At 37.0% G+C, this 27204-nt stretch overlaps 2 protein-coding genes across 3 annotated transcripts; both read right to left on the bottom strand.

The window, feature by feature from the left end:
* Positions 1-12779: 12779 nt before the first annotated feature.
* LOC117972890 (olfactory receptor 6N1-like) lies at positions 12780-19723 on the bottom strand. Of its 2 annotated transcripts, none has more exons than XM_059028355.1 (2): positions 16002-19723; positions 12780-14611 (listed from the first exon to the last, which is right to left on the bottom strand). In XM_059028355.1, exons 1-2 carry the CDS (start codon positions 16142-16144, stop codon positions 13654-13656), a joined length of 1101 nt encoding a protein of 366 aa, XP_058884338.1. In that variant the 5' UTR covers positions 16145-19723; the 3' UTR covers positions 12780-13653. The 2 variants fall into 2 exon arrangements, with proteins under 2 accessions (XP_058884338.1, XP_058884339.1); XM_059028356.1 differs by lacking the exon at positions 16002-19723 and adding an exon at positions 15817-15960.
* Positions 19724-22425: 2702 nt separating this feature from the next.
* LOC131737698 (olfactory receptor 6N1-like) lies at positions 22426-24239 on the bottom strand. Its single transcript, XM_059028366.1, has one exon. It carries the CDS (start codon positions 24224-24226, stop codon positions 23288-23290), a length of 939 nt encoding a protein of 312 aa, XP_058884349.1. The 5' UTR covers positions 24227-24239; the 3' UTR covers positions 22426-23287.
* Between the last annotated feature and the right edge of the window lie 2965 nt (positions 24240-27204).

Here is a 27204-nt window from a genome sequence, read left to right as displayed (position 1 = left end):
TTCAATGTTGATAACTAATAACCAGCTGTAAAAATAAAGCTTTTGCATTAAGTTTATTTAACTGTATAATAACAAAAGTCAAAACTAGATGGTAACTTTACAAGTAAAGTTGTGGGGCTTGCTTTATTTGGAAAGTGGTCAAAGTAGCTGATTTGTGTCAAAAGTCACATTGTTTACTAATTGTCTCATGCTTAGAATGTGCTAGAATTTGAAATTTCTCAAAGTTCTATGACGGTTAATTCAAAAGTGGGAAGTAGCCTACTGAAAGAAGTTGATGCGGTTACTAAAACAGCTGTACCTCTTGATTGGTAGACGTCATTCCTGTTTTGATTTCATATTTGAATAGCAGAGAAGTAGAGGAAGATGTCATATGCTCTAACTTTTTGTCTTACTTGTTGGGAAAGTGCTCAAAAATTCAGTTGTTTATAAAAAGTTAGAGAAAATTGAGTTGATGCGGTTACTAAAACAGCTGTACCTCTTGATTGGTAAAAGTTATTTCTGTTTTGATTTCAGATTTGAATAGCAGAGAAGTAGAGGAAGATTCCATATGCTCTAACTTTTTGTCTTACTTGTTGGGAAAGTGGTCAAAGCGGCAGTTATTTCTAAAAGGTCACAGAAAATGTAGTTGGTGTGGTTATTAAAATAGGTGTACCTCTTGATTGGTAAAAGTTATTTCTGTTTTGAATAGCAGAGAAGTATAGGAAACTTCCATATACTCTAACTTTTTGTCTTACTTGTTGGGAAAGTGGTCAAAGTAGCTGATTTGTGTCAAAAGTTACATCGTTTGTTGGAAGTCTGGGAGTTTTTAAACAATGGGGAGCTTTAGAATGTTGAAAAAAGTCCCATTAAAGTGAATGAAGATGGACAAAAAAAGGACAAAAAGCTTAATAGTTTAAAAAAGTATAAAAGATATCAACATGAAGAAGAAGAAGAAGTAGAAGTATGTCGTAGATTTAAAGTGGGGACTCTTGCTTCACAAGCCCCACTAATTATACTCACTTTTCAAGTATAGATAAGCTCTGGACCAGTAAACTTTCTTATTAAGTAACACAGAGTTAGTTTTGGTACCTACAGGCAAGTGTTTTATTCTAAAAGCAGTTTCAACAATTCAGTGCTTTAATCAATGTCAGAAGCAATAGTCCAAGAATTATGTGTCTCAATCATAGGAGCCTAACTTTGTGCCTAAAAAGTGGGGGGCAACCTGAATGATTAAGTGGATTTTACAATTAAGAAGCTCTAAGAAATCATGCAAACCTTGCTGTTGTGAAGTTATGGTTTTAGTAATTGCAAGCCGACAAAATTGGGCAGGTGTTTCAGCATAAAATGTTCAATATGTACTTACTGAGCACGCATTAATTACAATACATGCAAGTAGCACCAAATGGCACAGCTAGTACCAATGGTGTCTCTGCACAGTGCTGCACCTAGAATTCCCACAAGTAATTTATTAAGGAAAGTGTGAAACAAACACATAAAAGCAATTACTGTTCTTTTGAAGGCAAGTATTCCCTAAGTAAGGCAGTTCAAAATACTTGCCATGTCAGAAGCATTGGTTTACTATATTTATAAAAAAAAGACTTCATTCTGAAGCAAATACTATAGATTTTTTTTGCTGAATAAAACAATTTCAGCAGTAACATTTAACAGTAGGCCAAACGTCACGTAGGCCAAATTGGAACACTGACAGAGGCAGGGAGACACACAGAAGTTGCAGTTAACATGCCGCTCAGACACAGGACTTATTAAAGGTAGCGTACACAAAAAGAAACCAGAAAAACAGCTAATAAATAAAAGTTTGCCATGAACACGGCTGTGCGCTACTCCTCCGTACATACCTTGCTTCCTATACTTCAGAACAGGACTACAATCCCAAAACTAATCCCTGTCCTTTTTCTAGACAAAAAATTGTATTCAGGGGCTCCTTTTTATAGTAAGACACTCTGCCCACCTGGTTAGAGATCACAGAAGGTATTATGTCCTAAATAACAAAAACAAATACCAAAACACAAAACACGAAATTGCACACTACCAAAATAGCGTGACAAAAAGCAGTGACTTATTTTTATTTTTGTGTATAAACCAAGATTTTGGCTCTCAGGATGACAGCAGCTCCTCTTCCTCTGGCTATTTTTAATCAAAAGCAGATTCAAATATTTAATTAAAATGAGGCCATATTAATGTAGCCTATGGATAGAGCACTACATCTTTGTTTACATATTAGTATAAATGAGTCACACTGTACCTGGTCAAACCCTTAAACCAATCTAGGATAAAATCTATTTCACTGTCACCACAGCTGACTAGGCCCATTGCGTTTTCTGGAAGCAGTGAGCAAGGCATACAACAGCCTTTGCAGGACTTCTCTCCACACTCTTGTGATCTCCAAAAAGGTTACAAACCTATTCTCCAACGTTGAAAACACAGAAAACTGTGATAATCACATTTTTAAACCGAACAGTCTTCACTGTTTATTTAACAGTGTGATAACAGGTTGAAAAAAAAGTTTAAGAGGTGCTTCCCCACCCCTGTACTTCATTACTATTACATAAAATAAGTTAAAATTCGCCTTTTTTTTGCTCTTCCTTTAATCTCTGCTTTGTTGTGTGGTGAAGTCCATGTGTGTTATAATAGCATCATTTATCATGTTTGCATCATTACTGTGCAACAGCACTTCCATCATTTCAATAACGGTTTTAAGCTTTTGGATACTGCCAATTCAAGCCAGTAGAGCATACACCAAGTATCTACTATGTGACTGGCTTTCTCTTTGAATTTTGCTTGCACAACTGCCTTCAGTGAATGTCACTATTTTTCCCATCACAACAGTAACGTCGTCTCAAAATGATGTCTTCAGTGTCTCTTTCCAGTGATTCTGCTATTGTTGAAATTAACTCTGCACATTTCACATCAGACATGTAGTTCATGCTGATAGGTACCCCTTTTTTCTTGTGCGTTTTCAGTCACAGTACACATTTAGTAAAAAACTCTTCATTTTTGGCTATTGTGTAGGCTGTGTTAAATTTTGTCAAGTGTTCTGTCATCAATTGAGGTGGCAGCTTTCTCGACTGCTTTTATTATAAGACCTTGCTGTTTCCATGTCAAAAAATCACGAGCAGCTCTGTGCTTATTGCTGTTGTTTGTCAAGCGTATCTTTTATAAACGTAGTGCATCCAGTAAGCATATCGGATTTACCAGCAATCTTTTCTCCAGTGGATATGCACAGGTTACAAAGGAGAACAAGGCCAGCCCTGGGGGATCCTGCTGTGCATGGATCTCCTCAGTCAGGCGCAAGGACCGGGCAGACTCCAACTGTGGGTCTGGCCCCTGAACAGGACCGTCTATCCACCTTAGGGCTCTCAGACGCAGTTGTCAGTACACTTCAGAATGCTAGGGCCTCCTCCACTGGGGCATTACACACCATATGTGGAAGCATTTTCAAAATTGGTGCATGGTCAGAGGTCATGATCCCAACCCCTGCGTACAAACCCTGCTTTCCTCCCCAGGGCCGCCCAGGGCTGACATACCAATCCTTCCCCGAGAGCCGTCATTGTGCAACTTTATGGTTGTTTTAAAGTTTTTAAAAAAAAAAAAGCTTTTTTGTGTAGTAAAATATGAAATGCGAAAGTTCAAATCATTGTGTGAAAGGAAGTGTTTGACAGCACCTGGATACACAATCATTACACAACAGAAGCACATTGGCTCGGTGTGCAGTACGGGAGTTTTTCGTTTTAATGTGGTGGTGGGAACGCAAAGGGTCTGTTGTTTTAAAACATTTTATATGTACAGACATGCTCAAATTTGTTGGTACCCCTCCACAAAAAACAAAGAATGCACAATTTTCTCTGAAATAATTTGAAACTGACAAAAGTAATTGGCATCCGCCATTGTTTATTCCATATTTAATAGAAATCAGACTTTGCTTTTGATTTTTTATTCAACATAATATTGTAAATAAGAAAACAAATGAAAATGGCATGGACAAAAATGATGGGACCGCTAACCTAATATTTTGTTGCACAACCTTTAGAGGCAATCACTGCAATCAAACGTTTTCTGTAGCTGTAGTTTGGCCCACTCTTCCTGTGCGAACTGCTCCAGCTGTCTCAGGTTTGATGGGTGCCTTCTCCAGACTGCAAGTTTCAGCTCTTTCCATAGATGTTCGATAGGATTCAGATCAGGACTCATAGAAGGCCACTTCAGAATAGTCCAATGTTTTGTTCTTATCCATTCTTGGGTGCTTTTAGCTGTGTGTTTTGGGTCATTATCCTGTTGGAGGACCCATGACCTGCGACTGAGACAGAGCTTTCTGACACTGGGCAGTACGTTTCACTCCAGAATGCCTTGATAGTCTTGAGATTTCATTGTGTCCTGCACAGATTCAAGGCACCCTGTGCCAGGCGCAGCATAGCAGCCCCAAAACATAACCGAGCTTCCTCCATGTTTCACTGTAGGTATGGTGTTCTTTTCTTTGAAAGCTTCATTTTTTCATCTGTGAACATAGAGCTGATGTGACTTGCCAAAAAGCTCCAGTTTTGACTCATCTGTCCAAAGGACATTCTCCCAGAAGGATTGTGGCTTGTCAATATGCATTTTAGCAAATTCCAGTCTGGCTTTTTTATGTTTTTCTTTCAAAAGTGGAGTCCTCCTTCTGTTCACTCTGGGGTCGATTTTCCTCTTGCGGCCGCGCCCAGGGAGGTTGGCTACAGTTCCATGGATCTTAAACTTCTTAATAATATTTGCAACTGTTGTCACAGGAACATCAAGCTGCTTGGAGATGGTCTTGTAGCCTTTACCTTTACCATGCTCGTCTATTATTTTCTTTCTGATCTCCTCAGACAACTCTCTCCTTTGCTTTCTCTGGTCCATGTTCAGTGTGGTGTACACAATGGTACCAAACAGCACAGTGACTACTTTTCTCAATTTAAATAGGCTGAATGACTGATTACAAGATTGGAGACATGTGTGATACTAATTAAAGAAATGAATTAGTTTGAAATATCGCTATAATCCAATTCTTTGTTATCTTTTCTAAGGGGTACCAACAAATGTGTCCAGGCCATTTTAGAATATCTTTATAGAATAAGCAATAATTCATCTCTTTTCACAGCTTCTTTGCTTTATTCTATGACATACCAAAGGCATGCAAGTATACATGATAAAATAGCTATTAATTTCATCACTTTTCAGGAGGAATGAAGCATTATTTCAATGAGCTGTAAGGGTACCAACAAATTTGAGCACGTCTGTATTAAAAAAAAAAAAAAGTTCCCCCTCTTGGTGGGCCAGTTCCTCCCCAAGGTGATTAGAGCCTTCCACATGAATCAGTCTGTAGAACTGGAGTCTTTCCATCCACCTCCGTTTTTTCGCGCCAGCCCTCCGCCTGTGTGTGGATTGCCTCGTCTTGTGTGATGTGCCTGCCTGCGGTAACCAAGATCGCTACAATAAATACATTTTTTTGTAATTACTTTTCATAGATACATATAAGTAACTTTTACTTGCTCTTTAAATCTGTACGCCTGAAAAATGAACAAAGTTATACGCTTGTTTTGAATTGTGGGTGTCTATTAAAACACATATTTAGGCCCAGGACATGCCGTTTTAGACCCCTGCAAAACCCCGCGCTGGGGGAGGACCCCCATACCTAGTGGAGACTTGAGGAGACTAGTGGCACCAAATCAGCCAATCAAAAGCCCACTTTTAAAATGGGAGAATTACTGAATAAAGAATAAAAAGATGAACAAATTTGGACATTATTTCTCAGTTTGTGTTATTATTGCTGTGACAGGATGGTCAACTGATGACGTCAGGCCAGATGCAGGAACAGAAAAAACAAAGGCAGTACTGCAGGGCAAAAAGAGACGCGTGGTGTGCTGTTTATAAAAATACAAAAATAAAATAAAAGGTTTTACAAAAAGATTGCTCACAGAGCCAAAACAAAAGTTTAAACAAAAACAAATCTCAAACACAAAACACAACAAAACCCAAGTCAGGCTGGGCAAGCTCCTTCACTGATCCTATACCGTTTTGTTACTTTCATTTCCCTTTCTCCTCTCTCGCTCCCGTTCCTCCTCCAAACACCCACCCGGAACTGAGAGCGCTGCAGGTTTATATGCAGGTGACCATCTCCCGATTTAGCAACAAATTAATCGCTTAATTAATTCGGGAGATGGCCACCTTCTGCACAAGGTTTTGAATTATTCCTGGCAGAGGACGAGCACCCAACCTCCCCTCTGCCAGAACACATTTATACATATATACAATAAAATCTAGCGAGCGAGCTGTCATGCAAGTAAAAAATAAAAACACCTCTAGTGAGCAAGCTTGTCATGCGAGTAAAAACTTCTTAAAAGTCGACTTGAACCCTTTTCCATTGTGTTTGTCGCATATATTTTCTTATTCGCATAAGTTTTACCGAGCTTAAAAGTTGGATGGAAAAAAGCCTATAGGCGCCTAACCCACGGGGCAGCAGGGGCACGTGCCCACCCACTTTGAATATAGGTGGGGCAATCTATATATTTTGCCCCGCCACTTTCTTTCATTCACTATATACACATTATACTATGTTTAACATTTTTTTGTCTTTAAAGGTTTAAAATAAAGTCTAAAAATTCAACCCAAGATCTATGCACCATCAGTTAACAATTACAAATTTTAAAAAAAAACTTTGTTTATTATGTGAATGGCGGGAACGGCGGTCAAGAGAGATGAAGATGTTTTATTACTACCAAAAACACTTAGAAAAATGTAAGGAAGAGAGAGTATCAGACCATTATTAAAAATGAAATAAGAAGTTATCAGGTTCATCTTGCCACGGAGCCATGAAAGAGTTCAAGTTCAATTCCCACCAAAATCTTTTATTTTTTAACTTAGATTAAGTAGCAGTATCTCTAGCAAATGGCTTTTCAGAATCACATAAGCCTGATTTTACTTTTCTTGTCTACTTGCTAATAATTTAAACTCCCATTCATTTAATAATAAACATTTACGGTACATTATGTCCATAAATTATTCTAAAAATGTTGAAATAAAAAAAGAAGCTCATTGTTTACAATTATTTATCCACTGGCTGTCCATTTTAGTATCATAAACAAGTTATTATGCATTGTGCAAAAGATTGAATCTATATTGTTTGCATTTTTATAATTTTTAATTTAAATGCATTTTTTCAGATTTATTTAGCCTCGTCTCAGCTTTCGGAATTATGATGTCATTATCCTTTCGTTGGGGAAAACACTTGTTTATGTTTGTTAACCCTAGATAATTGGGACATTTGGCCTATAGGCTATAGAGAATTGGGACATAGAAACCTATAGGTTATTTTTGTAAGGGAATATTAATCACGTACTTAAAAAGTGTGCAAAATGCACAGAATTGCTTCATAAATATATAACATGTGTATTTTTGTTCAGGTGTATCTGTTGTTGACAGTCGCTGTCATAAAAGTACTGTAGTGCTGCATCAGCATGGACTGAGCTATCGTGAATCATGCTACTTTCACATTGTGTGCTGTATATATTTAAGCTATTTCAGTTTGCTGTTATTTACACAGGCTGAAAAACAAAAGGCTTAGCATCAGTGGAGGCCTGCCGCTTAAAGACATGACAATAACACATTTCAGATAGTTATAATGCTTGCAGACCAGCGCAGCAGGCAATCCAATGTTATTCATTTCTCTCTAAATGGGTCCGCTGAAGTACTTAAAAAGCAGCCCAATTCAGTAGCAGGGAAGAAGAGCAGGTGCCTCAGCATGAGGCAGGAGAATCTCAGGTAGGGATGGGGATTTAGGTAGTTCAGTAAAAGTAGGTATTGTCAAATGGTTTTGCACACAAAATGACCGGATCTTACAATCTGTCTTTTAAACATTTAGGTATATTATGTACCTGAATAACTAAAAAATGTAGAAATAAATGCTGATTGATAAAAAGGATGACTCCGTATTTACCAATGTAGCTCATTATGATATACAGAAATCTCTTAGGTCAGGGGCAGGTACATTTTACATACTTGGTGCATCGATTTTTACATTTATTTATTTATTTTGATGCCTAAGGAGGCGGGAAGTGGGAGTGTTGTCGGTGCGGCAGAACACACAGCTGTACTCTTGTTAACATATGAGCAGTGTATGGTTGATCTGCACTGCCTGTAGTGTCATGAATGAGCTGTTTCAACCAATTAGCATTGCTGTGTGAGGGCTGGCATTTAGTTCTTCAAACTATTAGCACTAAGCATTGCCATGTGCGACCGGGTTTATTGTTTCAACCCATCAACACCACATTGCACTTGTATAGGGAGCGTTTACTTTTCAAAGGTCTCGTAGTAGCTGGTTTTGCTGCGATAATTGAGCTCAGTAATGTCTGATAGGAAAACGTGAACAACTTGTGGCCATAATGTACTAAGCAACTGTCCCGTCGCTGGTTTATTTTAGCCTGTTACAGACGCTGTTGTGTACGCTTGCTCCTTTTGATGATAATTTTGGACGACCCTTAAAAACGTATTATTCTGTAAAAAATTGTCCTAGTTTCCAAAGTTTTTTTTTTTTTTTTTTAAATGTGAGAATCGTTTTCCTTGATTTTTTATATTGTACCATTATTACAGCCATATTGAAATGTATCTCTATTGTTTTCTAACTTGTTTACAGTGACTTTACGATAAATTCTGAATTTGATTGTGGTAGCCAACTGACAGTATGAGAGGTGACAAGTAGACAGAAGTTCGGGGTGAAAATAAAAGGCACTTATTTTTCAAGCAATTATTTTCAGTTATCACCCTTCATGCAAATAGAAGAAAACAGAAGAAAACCTGTCCGTTAAAATCACTTCTTCGCCCCTCTCTAGTACCTTCCCCGAGCTGACCTCCTGGCAAGTAACAGCTGGTATTGCTTCCAGCAATGGTATAATCAGTCTAGGTTTTTTTTATCCAGTGCCTGCTGGCCAAGGGTTAATCTGGCCTTGCAACACTTAGAGCAAAGCAGGCAAGTGTCCCATGTTCTTTGTTTAGTACAATCCACAAGGCTGTTGCATGAACGTTTTTGTGGTCCTTGTCCAGGTAAACAGGTACGTAATCCAAGGTTGGTTTCTCCTTCTTAACCAAAAAAAAATAATGTGATATCTGTATAATGTGAAATAATGTATAATGTGATATCTTGTAACAATTGTAAGTCGCCCTGGATAAGGGCGTCTGCTAAGAAAAAAATAATAATAATAATAATAATAATAATAACCAGAACGATTGCAACCCTGTGTGGTCCTTGAGCACCCTCTGCTGGGGGAACACTGGAATACGCAGCCTACTGCTAGGTAGGTTCCTGGCTGATTCGAAATAAAACAAACTTTCACAGTCCATATGGTTTGGTTGTTCGTTCCCACGCACACAGTCCATTTAAACAAACGTTAATTTAAAATGTACAAAACAAACGTGTCTGAGCCTCTAATTCACAAACCCCAGACGATTACAGGCATTTCAGTCACCTCGACCGTAAGATACAAACGGCGTTTGTTTTAATTTCGTTGGTGCAACCAGCCTTCATTACAGTAACACAGCCACAGGAATTAGGCTGTTGTTTAAACAAACAATAAAAAAGACCCGTCCATAAATAACTAACGTTTATATCCTCAGTGCGTGCACACACTAAACGCTCTGAAATAGAGTCCCGTTTGTCATAAACAGAAACGCTGCACACAGCAGGTAAGTATGCACAACACGACCACAGTCCTAGTATTCTTGTGGCTTCCTTATTTTTGTTTAGTTTTTTTTTTCTTTTAAAACAGGTGCCACCCAGAACGCTGCCTTTCTTTCCCAACAATACACAATATTGAATCCCGTCAGTATGCGGCTCACGACAGGGTCTTTGCATGACGCATATAGCAGCTCACTTCAGCCCAAACTGCAAACACGTTGCAGCTCCACCGCCAGACCAAACAAAGCTTTGCTCGCTATATATTTGTATCCGTCCCTCCACAAAGGTCCCGTGGGTTATGGACTCCGAAGTCTGTCCTGGTTATACTGAATACTGCAGCCATATCGATCCCTGGTCTCCGTACAGCTTTTGCAAACACAGCTGCTCTTTCTTTATTCTTTGCTCCACCGACACCACTCGGCAGCTCAAACTTGTTATTATGAAACAGCGACTTGATACACAGACTCTATGCACTCCTTCTAGAACCCACCCCCCTTCACTTGTTCCGTCCGCTTTTTAAACCTGCATCAATTCCCGCGGACCGATCACCTGAATCTACCTCTCAGGATTATGGGGATTGAAGTTTCTTACTCCTCCCATTTTACAGTGTACGCTGTTGTCTTCTACCAACAAACGTCATTCTTGTTTTGAACTCAGGGGCCAGATATCAGAATCCCCACGTTCCTGATATCTTCCCCTAATGTTCCAATCTGACCGTTTGTTACAATATATATATATATATATATATATATATATATATATATATATATATATATATATATATATATATATATATAGTGCCAATAGAAAGTCTACACCCCCTTGAACTTTTTTCACATATTGTTGTGTCAGTGCCTCAGAGTTTCATGCATTAAAATGAAGATTTTTTTCCATTTATCTACACACCATACTCCACACTGTTAAAGGGAAAAAGTTTTTATTAAGAAAAAAATTATATATTAAAAATACAAAACTGAAAGATCAGAATTGGATAGGTTACCACCCACCTGAGTTCATACTTGGTGGAAGCACCTTTGACAGCAATTACAGCTGTGAGTCTGTTGGAATAGGTCTCTACCAACTTTGCACACCTAGATTTGGCAATATTTGACCATTCTTATTTACAAAACTGTTCAAGCTCTGTCAAGTTCCTTGGGGAGAGTTGATGGACAGCGATCTTCAAGTCATGCCACAAATTTTCGATTGGATTTAGGTCGGGGATCTGACTGGGCCACGCAAGGACATTTACCTTTTTTGTTCCTTAGCCACTCCAGTTTAGCTTTGGCTGTATGCTTTGGGTCGTTGTCATGCTGAAAGGTGAACTTCCGTCCCAGTTTCAGCTTTCTTGCAGAAGGGAAGCAGGTTTTCACAAGGACTTCTCTGTACTTTGCTCCATTCATTTCCCCTTCTATCCTGACAAGTGCCCCAGTCCCTGCCGATGAGAAACATCCCCATAACATGATGCTGCCACCACCATACTTCACAGTAGGGATGGTGTTCTTTGGGTGATGTGCTGTGTTGAGTTTGCACCAAACATAACGCTTTGCATTAGGCCAAAAAGTTCCATTTTAGTTTCTCCTGAGTGTTTTTCAGAATCTCAGAATCTCCTGAGTGTTTTTTTGCAAACTTAAAATGGGATTCAAGGTGGGCTTTCTTGAGTAATGGCTTTCTTCTTGCCACCCTACCATACAGGCCAGATTTGTGGAGTGCTTGGGATATTGTTGTCACATGCACACTTTGATTAGTCTTGGCTATAAAAGCCTGTAGCTCTTGCAAAGTTGCCATTGGCCTCTTGGTAGCCTCTCTGATCAGTCTCCTTTTTGGTCGGTCATCCAGTTTGTAGGGACAGTCTGATCTAGGCAGGGTCTTGGTGGTGCCATACACCTTCCACTTCTTAATAATCGTCTTGACCGTGCTCCAAGGGATATTCAAGGCCTTTGATATTTTTTTATACCCATGCCCTGATCTGTGCCTTTCAACAACTTTGTCCCGGAGTTCTTTTGAAAGCGCCGTGGTGTTCATGGTTGAGACTTTGCTTTGAAATGCACTACCTAGCAGAGGGAACCTACAGGAACTGCTGAATTTATCCTGAAATCATGTGAATCACTACAATTTAACACAGGTGGAGGCCACTTAACTTGGTGTGTGATTTTGAAGGCGATTGGTTACACCTGAGCCAATTTAGGATTCCTATTACAAGGGGGGTGGACACTTATCCAACCAAGCTATTTCAGTTTTTATTTTGAATTAATTTTCTACAAATTTCTAGAATATTTTTTTTTCACTTGGGGTGTAGACTTTCTATAGGCACTGTATATATATATATATTGTAACACAGCAGGGAGGGGGTTAAAATCCTTCCTGCGTAAAACATTTTTGTTAGTAGTTTAATTGTTTTGCTTTATTGTTTAATTAGATTTGTTAATTAACAATAAAACAACTAACCCCTGTTATTGTAAATTAGAACCAGGTGCAGGGTATTTAAAGTGTGCAGTCAGTCTGCTCAAGGATGCTGTGTGGTGTGTATAAGAGCCCGCTTGTTGGTGTACACAAGCGTAGAAAAAGAAAAGACAGGTAGTGTAAACCGGTGTGGTTTTGTTTTATTTGAGTGTTTTGCTTTTTGTCACAGGTAAACAGCTTAGCTGTCCTGTTTATAGGTAGGTTCCAGTGTTCTGTGTTTTTAGTTAAGTGCTCAAAAAAAGAGCTAGGTGATTGTTCAGTTTAATTTGTTTTTGTTTCGTGTATTAAAAAATAGCGCAACCGCACTTAAAATCCAATTCCTGTGTCCTGGGTCTGTGTTTTAAAGGGGCAAAGAACCAAAAGTGGTGAGGTTCATTTACTTTATATATATATATATATATATTACACACACACACAATTCTGTTGTGTCATTCTACCTGATTGGATAGCACTCCTTTAATGCTAATGTTATGTGCACTACTCAGTAGGTGATGCTCAATGGACCAGGTTTCACTGAACTGTGTCAGAGGGCTGTGGCGTCTAGGAAGCTTACAGTTTAAGGAAGCAATATTGATTTCAAGCATCTGAATTGCAGTAGTATTGTGTACAAAATAAATGTGTAAAAAAATAATTATATTCTTTATTACATTTTAACATTTCCCTGTCCAATATGTAACACATTTTTTTTACTGTAAGGATGAATTTTATACATCAAATACATTAACAATATACATACATACCACATTGTATTTATACAGTATATAACATAAAATATGTATTCAATCGTATTTAAGCCATGTTATAAAAACAAGATATTCAAGGTTGTGCATTAGTGTTAACATTATATACAAATATAAATCATGTCATGAATTATGGTTTATTTAATACATCTCTTTATTGTTTCTGAAATGATAAAACATGCATATTAACCTGTCCATGAATCTGCTTTGAAAGGCTGACTGGAATTACTGTTTTTAACCACGAGACCAACAATGTATTTATCTATTTGCTTTGTACACATGTAATGTACTTGTGCTTAGCATGGATATAATCTATTTCAGTTTAAAATACATTACATTACATGAAATCATTAAATATTATTTTTTTTTACATCAGAAGCTGGTCTTATGCCTGCAGTACATTTGATTCCTTTGATGATACATGTTTCTATATAAAATGTGAAGCTACCCTGACCCTTAATAAATAAGCATTTCAGCTTATATTAACAAAACCAAGAAGGGTTCAGGAAGAGGTTTACAATGAAGTTGAAAAAGTGCATCGGGTCCATTTAACTTACCTGATTCTGTTACTTTCTTGAGTCAATTACAAATTAAATAATCCTGTATATATAGGAACATATCTTACTAAACTACTCAACTTTCTATCCGTTTTGTATTGCAATCTTTCATGAAAAATATTTAATATGCTCTATTATTAATTGTAGAAAACAATATCCAATTAAAAGTTTTGATTTCTTATAAATGTATGGCGATAGTATCAACTACATCTGGAATCTATTAAGTGTGAATTACTTTGTTTCTGCTGCACATTCTTGTGACTTTGTTCCGGATCTTTTGAAGGTTTAAACCATAAATGACAGGATTGAAAATAGGGGGGACGATCAGAAATTCCACTGACAGGAGATTGTGTAAAACCTGTGGAATATCATATGAACCGTATTTACTGTACATTACATCAAAAAGCAAGGCAATTGAGTAATTGATCACAGACAACAAATGTGGCAGACAGGTCTGCAAACATTTACTCATTGCTATACTAGATGCCCGGCACGCTCTGAGTATTTTCATGTAGGAAAATAAAATAAAAAGGAAATGTGCAAAGAATATACATGTTATAACATACCCATATACATTGTTAACAGTAGTCCCTACACAAGATAATTTCACAATTGACCAGTTATCACAATACAGTTTTTCAATGTGGGAGCCACATAAGGGCAACCTGAAAGTTAATAGAATACCAATACACATACAACAGAGTGGAAAAATCCAAGAAAACAGTATTAATTTACCAGTCGTCAAAGGAGTCATGACAGCATGGTACTCCAGGGGCCTGCATATTGCCACATACCTATCATATGCCATCACTGTTAAATTTGATAATTCACACACGGAAAAACTGTAGATGATAAATATTTGTAACAGGCACCCAGAATATGAGATGACATGCGTATCAGACAGAAAATCAAACAGTAGTTTAGGATAGAAACCAGCAGTTCCATACAGTGCATTAGCACTCAGATTACAGAGGAAGAAATACATGGGCTCATGAAGTGTCTTTTCAAGAGCTATTATTACAATTAGAGTTAAATTAACACAAATGATAAAGAGATAACCCAGGAGAGTGAAAGAAAAATAGATATATTTATTTGTGCTTGATTCATTTAATCCAGAAAGGGTAAACATTGTAGTGTAGGATGAGTTTTCTTTCTCCATAGCTGCTTCTTGAAAATACCTGTGAATAAATACATTAAAAAAAACATGTTAGCAGGAAGAATAAAATAGGTTACATACTCTAAATATTATATTCCTATTGAAAAAGGGGGATACATGTGTACTACAAGCACTGAATATTTCAATTCATGCCCTTTCTAATTTTGAAATGTACATGATGAAGTATAGTTGCTACAATGGAATACATGTATGGATGCATACCAATATCATTTTAAAGGAGATGTCATCTTTAAATGGTTAGACATTCAACCCTAAACCAATGCATGTAAAAAGACAGAGATTGTAATATGCAAGTGATTACTCTTTAACAGCTGTGTCTCAACATCAGTCCAGTTTTGCTGAAGTGTTAGTCCACTCTTTACAACATGTGTCCTATAGTTTACCTAGCTGTGTAATGAACTTCATCAGAACCCAGACTCTGTGGGCTGTCAAGCTTGTTTACATTTCCTAAAGGTAGATTTAAGTGCAGGCACACACATCTTGTCAAATCCTAACCCTTCATGTCATTGTGTAACTACACAGGCAGTCTCCTGCTGCTCTCTGAAGCAGCACTGGGAGCTGTCATCAGCTGTACAAGCTCTCCCATAATCTAAGCACTCACTCATATAATCTGGGTAAAACTACACACAATTTCTGGGGAAGCAAAACAAAAAAGTAGTTATCGCTTAAGGCACGTTACCGGTATTATACAGATTATAACAACTGGAAATCCCTTCTCCATTGGCCAGAGAGCAGCAATGTTTTAGGGGTGCAGCAAAGGTGCACTTTTTCAGACTGTTAAAGAAGCTTAGAACAGTTCTATGTTTAGCTAGCGTTCTTTAAATGACTCACAAGTTTAAGTTTTGTGAATATACTTGATTTTAAATCAATACTAATACTAGTATTACAACTATATTATATATATATATATATATATATATATATATATATATTACTGTATATATAAAAAACATGCACAGCTGATGCACTATTATTGCACTATATTATATATATATATATATATATATATATATATATATATATATATATATATATATATATTACTGTATATATAAAAAACATGCACAGCTGATGCACTATTATTGCACTACGACTCTGTCATTGTAAATTTACATTGCTGTCATCCTACCTTGCATCTTATTTCATATTGTACTTCAGTAATTTCATTTACACTTACTGTAAACTATAGTGTATTTAAATATTGACCTTGCATTGTAACCCTGTACTGTCCTGAAACACTTGTAAGTTGCATTGGATAAAGGCACCTGCAAAATAAATAAACTAAAAATAACACATAGGATCAGAGTACGGGAACCAATAACATGCTTGTAATAGAACAATAACAAGAGATTAAAGGCACACATACATTAAAATATTATTTTTCAAATTACCTCTCAGAGAGATCCTCAGGAGAAGCTGCTGGTGGAAGCATGCAGTGCTGTGTGGACAGTACTTCTGAGTCTGAAGAAATGTGCTGAGTTTTATATGCTTCCTTTAGAGGGGGGAGGGGGAGGGGGTACTGCCTCTGAAACATCCACGGGGATGTAGGAGCTTAATGAATAATCCATTGAAAACAAGATCTATTAGCAAGTCAGTGGCTCTGTTTACATGACCTTTCAGACCCATTGAAATGAATGGTTAGAAACTTTGAACTTAAAACCTAAACAAATCAAGTGCAGAGATATCATCACAATCGTTCAGTAATTGTAAAAATAATTGTGTTTCTTATTTGCTCCACGTCTGCCAGCTTGTTTTTATCATCAGAGCATGCGCATTAAACAATGTGACGTCACTGGAATGGTGAAGAAGGGCGCTAGGACCAGAAACACGCTCGTTACGGTTTACATGCAAGTGAGCGCGTCATGCGAGTAAAAAATAAAACCACCTCTAGAGCGAGCGAGCGCGTCATGCGAGTAAAAACTTCTTAAAAGTCGACTTAAACCATTTTCCATAGTGTTTGTCGCATATATTTTCTTATTCGCATAAGTTTTACCAAGCTTAATAGTTGGATGGAAAAAGGCCTATAGGCGCCTAACCAATCGGGCAGAAGGGGCACGTGCCCACCCACTTTGAATGAATACTGTTTGCATTTTTATAATCTCGTTTAAATGCATTTTTTCAGATTTATTTAGCCTTATTTAAAACGCTGCTCGGCGTTTGTACAATACATGTCCCTGTCAGCCTTCTGAATTATGATGTCATTATCATTTCCTTGGGGAAAACACTTGTCTATGTTTGTTAACCCTTATGAAAATACATATAAAATACTTCTATAGACCGATAGGCTATTGTATTGAACCTGTAGGTTTTTATAGAGAATTTTGACATTTGTCCTATAGGCTATAGAAAACTATAGGTACCTATAGAGAATTGTGACATTTGGCCGATAGGTCTATTGAAACCTATACTTTATTTTTGTAAGGGAATATTGATCACATACTTAAAAAGCATGCAAAATGCACAGAATTGCTTCATAAATATATAAAATGTATATTTTTGTTCAGGTGTATCTGTTGTTGACAGTCGCTGTCATAAAAGTACTGTAGTGCTGCATCAGCATGGACTGAGCTATCGTGAATCATGCTACTTTCACACTGTGTGCTGTATATATTTAAGCTATTTCAGTTTGCTGTTATTTACACAGGCTGAAAAACAAAAGGCTTAGCATCAGTGGAGGTCTGCCGCTTAAAGACATGACAATAACACATTTCAGATAGTTATAATGCTTGCAGACCAGCGTAGCAGGCAATCCAATGTTATTCATTCTCTCTAAATGGGTCCGCTGAAGTACTTAAAAAGCAGCCCAATTCAGTAGAGGGGAAGAAGAGCAGGTGCCTCAGCATGAGGCAGAAGAATCTCAGGTAGGGATGGGGATTTAGGTAGTTAAGTAAAAGTAGGTATTGTCAAATGGTTTTGCACACAAAATGACCGGATCTTACAATCTGTCTTTTAAACATTTAGGTATATTATGTACCTGAATAACTAAAAAATGTAGAAATAAATGCTGATTGATAAAAAGGATGACTCCGTATTTACCAATGTAGCTCATTATGATATACAGAAATCTCTTAGGTCAGGGGCAGGTACATTTTACATACTTGGTGCATCGATTTTTGCATTTATTTATTTATTTTGATGCCTAAGGGGCGGGAAGTGGGAGTGTTGTTGGTGCAGCCGAACACACAACTGTACTCTTGTTAACATATGAGCAGTGTATAGTTGATCTGCACTGCCTGTAGTGTCATGAATGAGCTGTTTCAACCAATTAGCATTGCTGTGTGAGGGCTGGCATTTAGTTCTTCAACCAATTAGCACTAAGCATTGCCACGTGCGACCGGGTTCTTATTGTTTCAACCCATCAGCACCACATTGCACTTGTATAGGGAGCGTTTACTTTTCAAAGGTCTCGTAGTAGCTGGTTTTGCTGCGATAATTGAGCTCAGTAATGTCTGATAGGAAAACATGAACAACTTGTGGCCATAATGTACTAAGCAACTCTCCCGTCGCTGGTTTATTTTAGCATGTTACAGACGCTGTTGTGTACGCTTGCTCCTTTTGATGATAATTTTGGACGACCCTTAAAAACGTATTATTCTGTATTTTTTTTTTTTTATGTGAGAATCGTTTTCCTTGATTTTTTATATTGTACCATTATTACAGCCATATTGAAATGTATCTCTATTGTTTTCTAACTTGTTTACAGTGACTTTACGATAAATTCTGAATTTGATTATGGTAGCCAACTGACAGTATGAGAGGTGACAAGTAGACAGAAGTTCGGGGTGAAAATAAAAGGCACTTATTTTTCAAGCAATTATTTTCAGTTATCACCCTTCATGCAAATAGAAGAAAACAGAAGAAAACCTGTCCGTTAAAATCACTTCTTCGCCCCTCTCTAGTACCTTCCCCGAGCTGACCTCCTGGCAAGTAACAGCTGGTATTGCTTCCAGCAATGGTATAATCAGTCTAGGTTTTTTTTTATCCAGTGCCTGCTGGCCAAGGGTTAATCTGGCCTTGCAACACTTAGAGCAAAGCAGGCAAGTGTCCCATGTTCTTTGTTTAGTACAATCCACAAGGCTGGTGCATGAACGTTTTTGTGGTCCTTGTCCAGGTAAACAGGTACGTAATACAAGGTTGGTTTCTCCTGCTTAACCAGAACGATTGCAACCCTGTGTGGTCCTTGAGCACCCTCTGCTGGGGGAACACTGGAATGCGCAGCCTACTGCTAGGTAGGTTCCTGGCTGATTCGAAATAAAACAAACTTTCACAGTCCATATGGTTTGGTTGTTCGTTCCCACGCACACAGTCCATTTAAACAAACGTTAATTTAAAATGTACAAAACAAACGTGTCTGAGCCTCTAATTCACAAACCCCAGACGATTACAACCATTTCAGTCACCTCGACCGTAAGATACAAACGGCGTTTGTTTTAATTTCGTTGGTGCAACCAGCCTTCATTACAGTAACACAGCCCCAGGAATTAGGCTGTTGCTTAAACAAACAATAAAAAAGACCCGTCCATAAATAACTAGCGTTTATATCCTCAGTGCGTGCACACACTAAACGCTCTGAAATAAAGAGTCCCGTTTGTCATAAACAGAAACGCTGCACACAGCAGGTAAGTATGCACAACACGACCACAGTCCTAGTATTCTTGTGGCTTCATTATTTTTGTTTAGTTTTTTTTTTTTCTTTTAAAACAGGTGCCACCCAGAACGCTGCCTTTCTTTCCCAACAATACACAATATTGAATCCCGTCAGTATGCGGCTCACGACAGGGTCTTTGCATGACGCATATAGCAGCTCACTTCAGCCCAAACTGCAAACACGTTGCAGCTCCACCGCCAGACCAAACAAAGCTTTGCTCGCTATATATTTGTATCCGTCCCTCCACAAAGGTCCCGTGGGTTATGGACTCCGAAGTCTGTCCTGGTTATACTGAATACTGCAGCCCTATCGATCCCTGGTCTCCGTTCAGCTTTTGCAAACACAGCTGCTCTTTCTTTATTCTTTGCTCCACCGACAACACTCGGCAGCTCAAACTTGTTATTCTGAAACAGCGACTTGATACACAGACTCTATGCACTCCTTCTAGAACCCACCCCCCTTCACTTGTTCCGTCCGCTTTTTAAACCTGCATAAATTCCCGCGGACCGATCACCTGAATCTACCTCTCAGGATTATGGGGATTGAAGTTTCTTACTCCTCCCATTTTACAGTGTACGCTGTTGTCTTCTACCAACAAACGTCATTCTTGTTTTGAACTCAGGGGCCAGATATCAGAATCCCCACGTTCCTGATATCTTCCCCTAATGTTCCAATCTGACCGTTTGTTACAATATATATATATATATATATATATATATATATATATATATATATATATATATATATATATATATATATATATAGTGCAAATAGAAAGTCTACACCCCCTTGAACTTTTTTCACATATTGTTGTGTCAGTGCCTCAGAGTTTCATGCATTAAAATGAAGATTTTTTTCCATTTATCTACACACCATACTCCACACTGTTAAAGGGAAAAAGTTTTTATTAAGAAAAAAATTATATATTAAAAATACAAAACTGAAAGATCAGAATTGGATAGGTTACCACCCACCTGAGTTCATACTTGGTGGAAGCACCTTTGACAGCAATTACAGCTGTGAGTCTGTTGGAATAGGTCTCTACCAACTTTGCACACCTAGATTTGGCAATATTTGACCATTCTTATTTACAAAACTGTTCAAGCTCTGTCAAGTTCCTTGGGGAGAGTTGATGGACAGCGATCTTCAAGTCATGCCACAAATTTTCCATTGGATTTAGGTCGGGGATCTGACTGGGCCACGCAAGGACATTTACCTTTTTTGTTCCTTAGCCACTCCAGTTTAGCTTTGGCTGTATGCTTTGGGTCGTTGTCATGCTGAAAGGTGAACTTCCGTCCCAGTTTCAGCTTTCTTGCAGAGGGCAGCAGGTTTTCACAAGGACTTCTCTGTACTTTGCTCCATTCATTTCCCCTTCTATCCTGACAAGTGCCCCAGTCCCTGCCGATGAGAAACATCCCCATAACATGATGCTGCCACCACCATACTTCACAGTAGGGATGGTGTTCTTTGGGTGATGTGCTGTGTTGAGTTTGCGCCAAACATAATGCTTTGCATTAGGCCAAAAAGTTCCATTTTAGTTTCTCCTGTTTTTCAGAATCTCAGAATCTCCTGAGTGTTTTTTTGCAAACTTAAAACAGGATTCAAGGTGGGCTTTCTTGAGTAATGGCTTTCTTCTTGCCACCCTACCATACAGGCCAGATTTGTGGAGTGCTTGGGATATTGTTGTCACATGCACACTTTGATTAGTCTTGGCTATAAAAGCCTGTAGCTCTTGCAAATTTGCCATTGGCCTCTTGGTAGCCTCTCTGATCAGTCTCCTTTTTGGTCGGTCATCCAGTTTGTAGGGACAGCCTGATCTAGGCAGGGTCTTGGTGGTGCCATACACCTTCCACTTCTTAATAATCGTCTTGACCGTGCTCCAAGGGATATTCAAGGCCTTTGATATTTTTTTATACCCATGCCCTGATCTGTGCCTTTCAACAACTTTGTCCCTGAGTTCTTTTGAAAGCGCCGTGGTGTTCATGGTTGAGACTTTGCTTTGAAATGCACTACCTAGCAGAGGGAACCTACAGGAACTGCTGAATTTATCCTGAAATCATGTGAATCACTACAATTTAACACAGGTGGAGGCCACTTAACTTGGTGTGTGATTTTGAAGGCGATTGGTTACACCTGAGCCAATTTAGGATTCCTATTACAAGGGGGGTGGACACTTATCCAACCAAGCTATTTCAGTTTTTATTAATTTAATTAATTTAATTAATTTAATTAATTTAATTAATTTTAATTAATTTTCTACAAATTTCTAGAATATTTTTTTTCACTTGGGGTGTAGACTTTCTATAGGCACTGTATATATATATATATATATTGTAACACAGCAGGGAGGGGGTTAAAATCCTTCCTGCGTAAAACATTTTTGTTCGTAGTTTAATTGTTTTGCTTTATTGTTTAATTAGATTTGTTAATTAACAATAAAACAACTAACCCCTGTTATTGTAAATTAGAACCAGGTGCAGGGTATTTAAAGTGTGCAGTCAGTCTGCTCAAGGCTGCTGTGTGGTGTGTATAAGAGCCCGCTTGTTGGTGTACACAAGCGTAGAAAAAGAAAATAAAGGTAGTGTAAACCAGTGTGGTTTTGTTTTATTTCAGTGTTTTGCTTTTTGTCACAGGTAAACAGCTTAGCTGTCCTGTTTATAGGTAGGTTCCTGTGTTCTGTGTTTTTAGTTAAGTGCTCAAAAAAAGAGCTAGGTGTTTGTTTTGCTTAATTTGTTTTTGTTTGTTTCGTGTATTAAAAAATAGCGCAACCGCACTTAAAATCCAATTCCTGTGTCCTGGGTCTGTGTTTTAAAGGGGCAAAAAACCAAAAGTGGTGAGGTTCATTTACTTATATATATATATATATATATATATATATATATATATATATATATATATATATATATTACACACACACACAATTCTGTTGTGTCATTCTACCTGATTGGATAGCACTCCTTTAATGCTAATGTTATGTGCATTACTCAGTAGGTGATGCTCAATGGACCAGGTTTCACTGAACTGTGTCAGAGGGCTGTGGTGTCTAGGAAGCTTACAGTTTAAGGAAGCAATATTGATTTCAAGCATCTGAATTGCAGTAGTATTGTGTACAAAATAAATGTGTAAAAAAATAATTATATTCTTTATTACATTTTAACATTTCCCTGTCCAATATGTAACACATTTTTTTTACTGTAAGGATGAATTTTATACATCAAATACATTAACAATATACATACATACCACATTGTATTTATACAGTATATAACATAAAATATGTATTCAATCGTATTTAAGCCATGTTATAAAAACAAGATATTCAAGGTTGTGCATTAGTGTTAACATTATATACAAATATAAATCAGGTCATGAATTATGGCTTATTTAATACATCTGTTTATTGTTTCTGAAATGATAAAACATGCATATTAACCTGTCCATGAATCTGCTTTGAAAGGCTGACTGGAATTACTGTTTTTAACCACGAGACCAACAATGTATTTATCTATTTGCTTTGTACACATGTAATGTACTTGTGCTTAGCATGGATATAATCTATTTCAGTTTAAAATACATTACATTACATGAAATCATTAAATATTATTTTTTTTTACATCAGAAGCTGGTCTTATGCCTGCAGTACATTTGATTCCTTTGATGATACATGTTTCTATATAAAATGTGAAGCTACCCTCAGAAATGGGTGACCCTTAATAAATAAGCATTTCAGCTTATATTAACAAAACCAAGAAGGGTTCAGGAAGAGGTTTACAATGAAGTTGAAAAAGTGCATCGGGTCCATTTAACTTACCTGATTCTGTTACTTTCTTGAGTCAATTACAAATTAAATAATCCTGTATGTATAAGCACATATCTTACTAAACCTCAACTTTCTATCCGTTTTGTATTGCAATCTTTCATGAAAAATATTTAATATGCTCTATTATTAATTATAGAAAACAATATCCAATTAAAAGTTTTGATTTCTTATAAATGTAAGGCGATAGTATCAACTACATCTGGAATCTATTAAGTGTGAATTACTTTGTTTCTGCTGCACATTCTTGTGACTTTGTTCCGGATCTTTTGAAAGTTTAAACCATAAATGACAGGATTGAAAATAGGGGGGACGATTAGAAATTCCACTGACAGGAGATTGTGTAAAACCTGTGGAATATTATATGAACCGTATTTACTGTACATTAAATCAAAAAGCAAGGCAATTGAGTAATTGATCACAGACAACAAATGTGGCAGACAGGTCTGCAAACATTTACTCATTGCTATACTAGATGCCCGGCACACTCTGAGTATTTTCATGTAGGAAAATAAAATAAAAAGGAAATGTGCAAAGAATATACATGTTATAACATACCCATATACATTGTTAACAGTAGTCCCTACACAAGATAATTTCACAATTGACCAGTTATCACAATACAGTTTTTCAATGTGGGAGCCACATAAGGGCAACCTGAAAGTCAATAGAGTACCAATACACAAACAACAGAATGGAAAAATCCAAGAAAACAGTATTAATTTACCAGTCGTCAAAGGAGTCATGATAGCATGGTACTCCAGGGGCCTGCATATTGCCACATACCTATCATAGGCCATCACTGTTAAATTTGATAATTCACAAGCGGAAAAACTGTAGATGATAAATCTTTGAAGCAGGCACCCAGAATATGAGATGACATGCGTATCAGACAGAAAATCAAACAGTAGTTTAGGATAGAAACCAGCAGTTCCATACAGTGCATTAGCACTCAGATTACAGAGGAAGAAATACATGGGCTCATGAAGTGTCTTTTTAAGAGCTATTATTACAATTAGAGTTAAATTAACACAAATGATAAAGAGATAACCCAGGAGAGTGAAAGAAAAATAGATGTATTTATTTGTGCTTGATTCATTTAATCCAGAAAGGGTAAACATTGTAACGTAGGATGAGTTTTCTTTCTCCATAGCTGCTTCTTGAAAATACCTGTGAATAAATACATTAAAAAAAAACATGTTAGCAGGAAGAATAAAATAGGTTACATACTCTAAATATTATATTCCTATTGAAAAAGGGGGATACATGTGTACTACAAGCACTGAATATTTCAATTCATGCCCTTTCTAATTTTGAAATGTACATGATGAAGTATAGTTGCTACAATGGAATACATGTATGGATGCATACCAATATCATTTTAAAGGAGATGTCATCTTTAAATGGTTAGACATTCAACCCTAAACCAATGCATGTAAAAAGACAGATTGTAATATGCAAGTGATTACTCTTTAACAGCTGTGTCTCAACATCAGTCCTGTTTTGCTGAAGTGTTAGTCCACTATTTACAACATGTGTCCTATAGTTTACCTAGCTGTGTAATGAACTTCATCAGAACCCAGACCCTGTGGGCTGTCAAGCTTGTTTACATTCCCTAAAGGTAGATTTAAGTGCAGGCACACACATCTTGTCAAATCCTAACCCTTCATGTCATTGTGTAACTACACAGGCAGTCTCCTGCTGCTCTCTGAATCAGCACGGGGAGCTGTCATCAGCTGTACAAGCTCTCCCATAATCTAAGCACTCACTCATATAATCTGGGTAAAACTACACACAACTTCTAGGGAAGCAAAACAAAAAAGTAGTTAGCGCTTAAGGCACGTTACCGGTATTATACAGATTATAACAACTGGAAATCCCTTCTCCATTGGCCAGAGAGCAGCAATGTTTTAGGGGTGCAGCAAAGGTGCACTTTTTCAGACTGTTAAAGAAGCTTAGAACAGTTCTATGTTTAGCTAGCGTTCTTTAAGTGACTCACAAGTTTAAGTTTTGTGAATATACTTGATTTTAAATCAATACTATTACTAGTATTACAACTATATTATATATATATATATATATATATATATATATATATATATATATATATTTATATATTACTGTATATATAAAAAACATGCACAGCTGATGCACTATTATTGCACTATGACTCTGTCATTGTAGATTTACATTGCTGTCATCCTACCTTGCATCTTATTTCATATTGTACTTCAGTAATTTCATTTACACTTACTGTAAACTATAGTGTATTTAAATATTGACCTTGCATTGTAACCCTGTACTGTCCTGAAACACTAGTAAGTTGCGTTGGATAAAGGCACCTGCAAAATAAATAAACTAAAAATAATACATAGGATCAGAGTACGGGAACCAATAACATGCTTGTAATAGAACAATAACAAGAGATTAAAGGCACACATACATTAAAACATTCCTTTTCAAATTACCTCTCAGAGAGATCCTCAGGAGAAGCTGCTGGTGGAAGCATGCAGTGCTGTGTGGACAGTACTTCTGAGTCTGAAGAAATGTGCTGAGCTTTATATGCTTCCTTTAGAGGGGGGAGGGGGAGGGGGTACTGCCTCTGAAACATCCACGGGGATGTAGGAGCTTAATGAAGAATCCACTGAAAACAAGATCTATTAGCAAGTCAGTGGCTCTGTTTATATGACCTTTCAGACCCATTGAAATGAATGGTTAGAAACTTTGAACTTAAAACCTAAACAAATCAAGTGCAGAGATATCATCATAATCGTTCAGTAATTGTAAATATAATTGTGTTTCTTATTTGCTCCACGTCTGCCAGCTTGTTTTTATCATCAGAGCATGTGCATTAAACAATGTGACGTCACTGGAATGACGAAGAAGGACTACACTTAAAACAAAGCCGTTGACATGCATATGCCAATATATCTATCAATAAACAAGCCATATTATAACATTTGGTACTCGTTATTGTTTGTTGGTTTCGCACGTCCCTTTAATAAGCTGCATGTTGGAATTATAGGTACTGTACAGCATTGTGCAGATATGCCACAGACTGGTTTTGCCATTTGGTTTACTTGTGTTTGTACTTAATAAATGCTCAGTTAGTAAATATTCTAGATTTTATGTTGAAACACCTGAAAAAGATTGAACAGTAAAAATATGTTTTACCAGAGCTTTTTGGCCATTTTCTTTTTGCCTCGCTTCGTTTGCCTGTTATTCGTTACCTTTACCCCCCCACTTTTAAACAAAGTTCGGTGCCCGTGTTGTAACTAATACAGCCCCCTCCATAAAGTGTTGTTTTCAAAGATTAAAAAACCACTTGTGTATATAAATGTAATTTGTCGACTAAAGTGATTTTCCGTTTCAACATTACTCTTTTCCATTTGATAAGTCATTTCCATGTTTTCCATCTCATATACCTATTAGGCCTACTTGATATTTATGTACTGGACTTTTACTTTCAAGCTACATTGTTTAAGTAAATGCCAATTTTATTTATTGTTATTTGTATTTATTTTAATCAAGCAACGGTTAACAGAATTGAAAAAAAATATTAAAAACGAAAGAAAAAATTAACACAACTTACTGTAGAATTCGCATTAATGTTTACAGAAAATGCAACAGAAAGAAACTTTGCAAGCACATTTTTTAAAATGTATTATTTATTTATTTATTTCTTAATGCACTTGTGTATTCTCGGACTTGGTAGTTAACGTCATGGGAAAGTATGTATACTCAGAATCTTGGAAGACAACAAATAAATGCAAGGACAGGTTGGTTCCATGAATATTTTTAGTTTTTGTGAAAATGTTCTTGTTTTTGTTTTTTTTCTTTTTGTATAAAATGCAAAAGAAAAAAATGGAATACATGAAAAAATAGAAAACAACACACAGCTTATGGCTTACCTTTTCTCTATTCAAATTTACTACCAATTAATACTGCTTCTTATATTTAGGAATTGCTTCACATTTTTCTCTTCTGGCTCACTTGGTATTGTGGTATCTATACAGGATAATGTGACTGTTTGTTTTTGTGTCTGAAATATCATTTCTCTCTTTCATTGGTGTCTGATTCTGTCTTTCACCACTTTTTCTGTGTAATAAATTATTGCAAAACCAAACAG

The sequence above is a fragment of the Acipenser ruthenus genome, chromosome 8 (genome assembly GCF_902713425.1).
Source record: "Acipenser ruthenus chromosome 8, fAciRut3.2 maternal haplotype, whole genome shotgun sequence".
Classification (NCBI taxonomy): Eukaryota; Metazoa; Chordata; class Actinopteri; order Acipenseriformes; family Acipenseridae; genus Acipenser; species Acipenser ruthenus.
Note: the sequence above shows the minus strand (reverse complement) of the source record. Positions and strands in the feature narration are given on the sequence as shown.

Excerpts from the sequence above, each read along its gene's own strand:
- LOC131737698 (XM_059028366.1), bottom strand. The coding sequence starts at position 24,226 with ATGGAGAAAGAAAACTCATCCTACGTTACAATGTTTACCCTTTCTGGA.
- LOC117972890 (XM_059028355.1), bottom strand. The coding sequence starts at position 16,144 with ATGTTTCAGAGGCAGTACCCCCTCCCCCTCCCCCCTCTAAAGGAAGCA. Across the intron at positions 14,612-16,001 it reads CCTGAGGATCTCTCTGAGAG|GTATTTTCAAGAAGCAGCTA; the intron begins GTAATTTGAAAA and ends ATTTATTCACAG.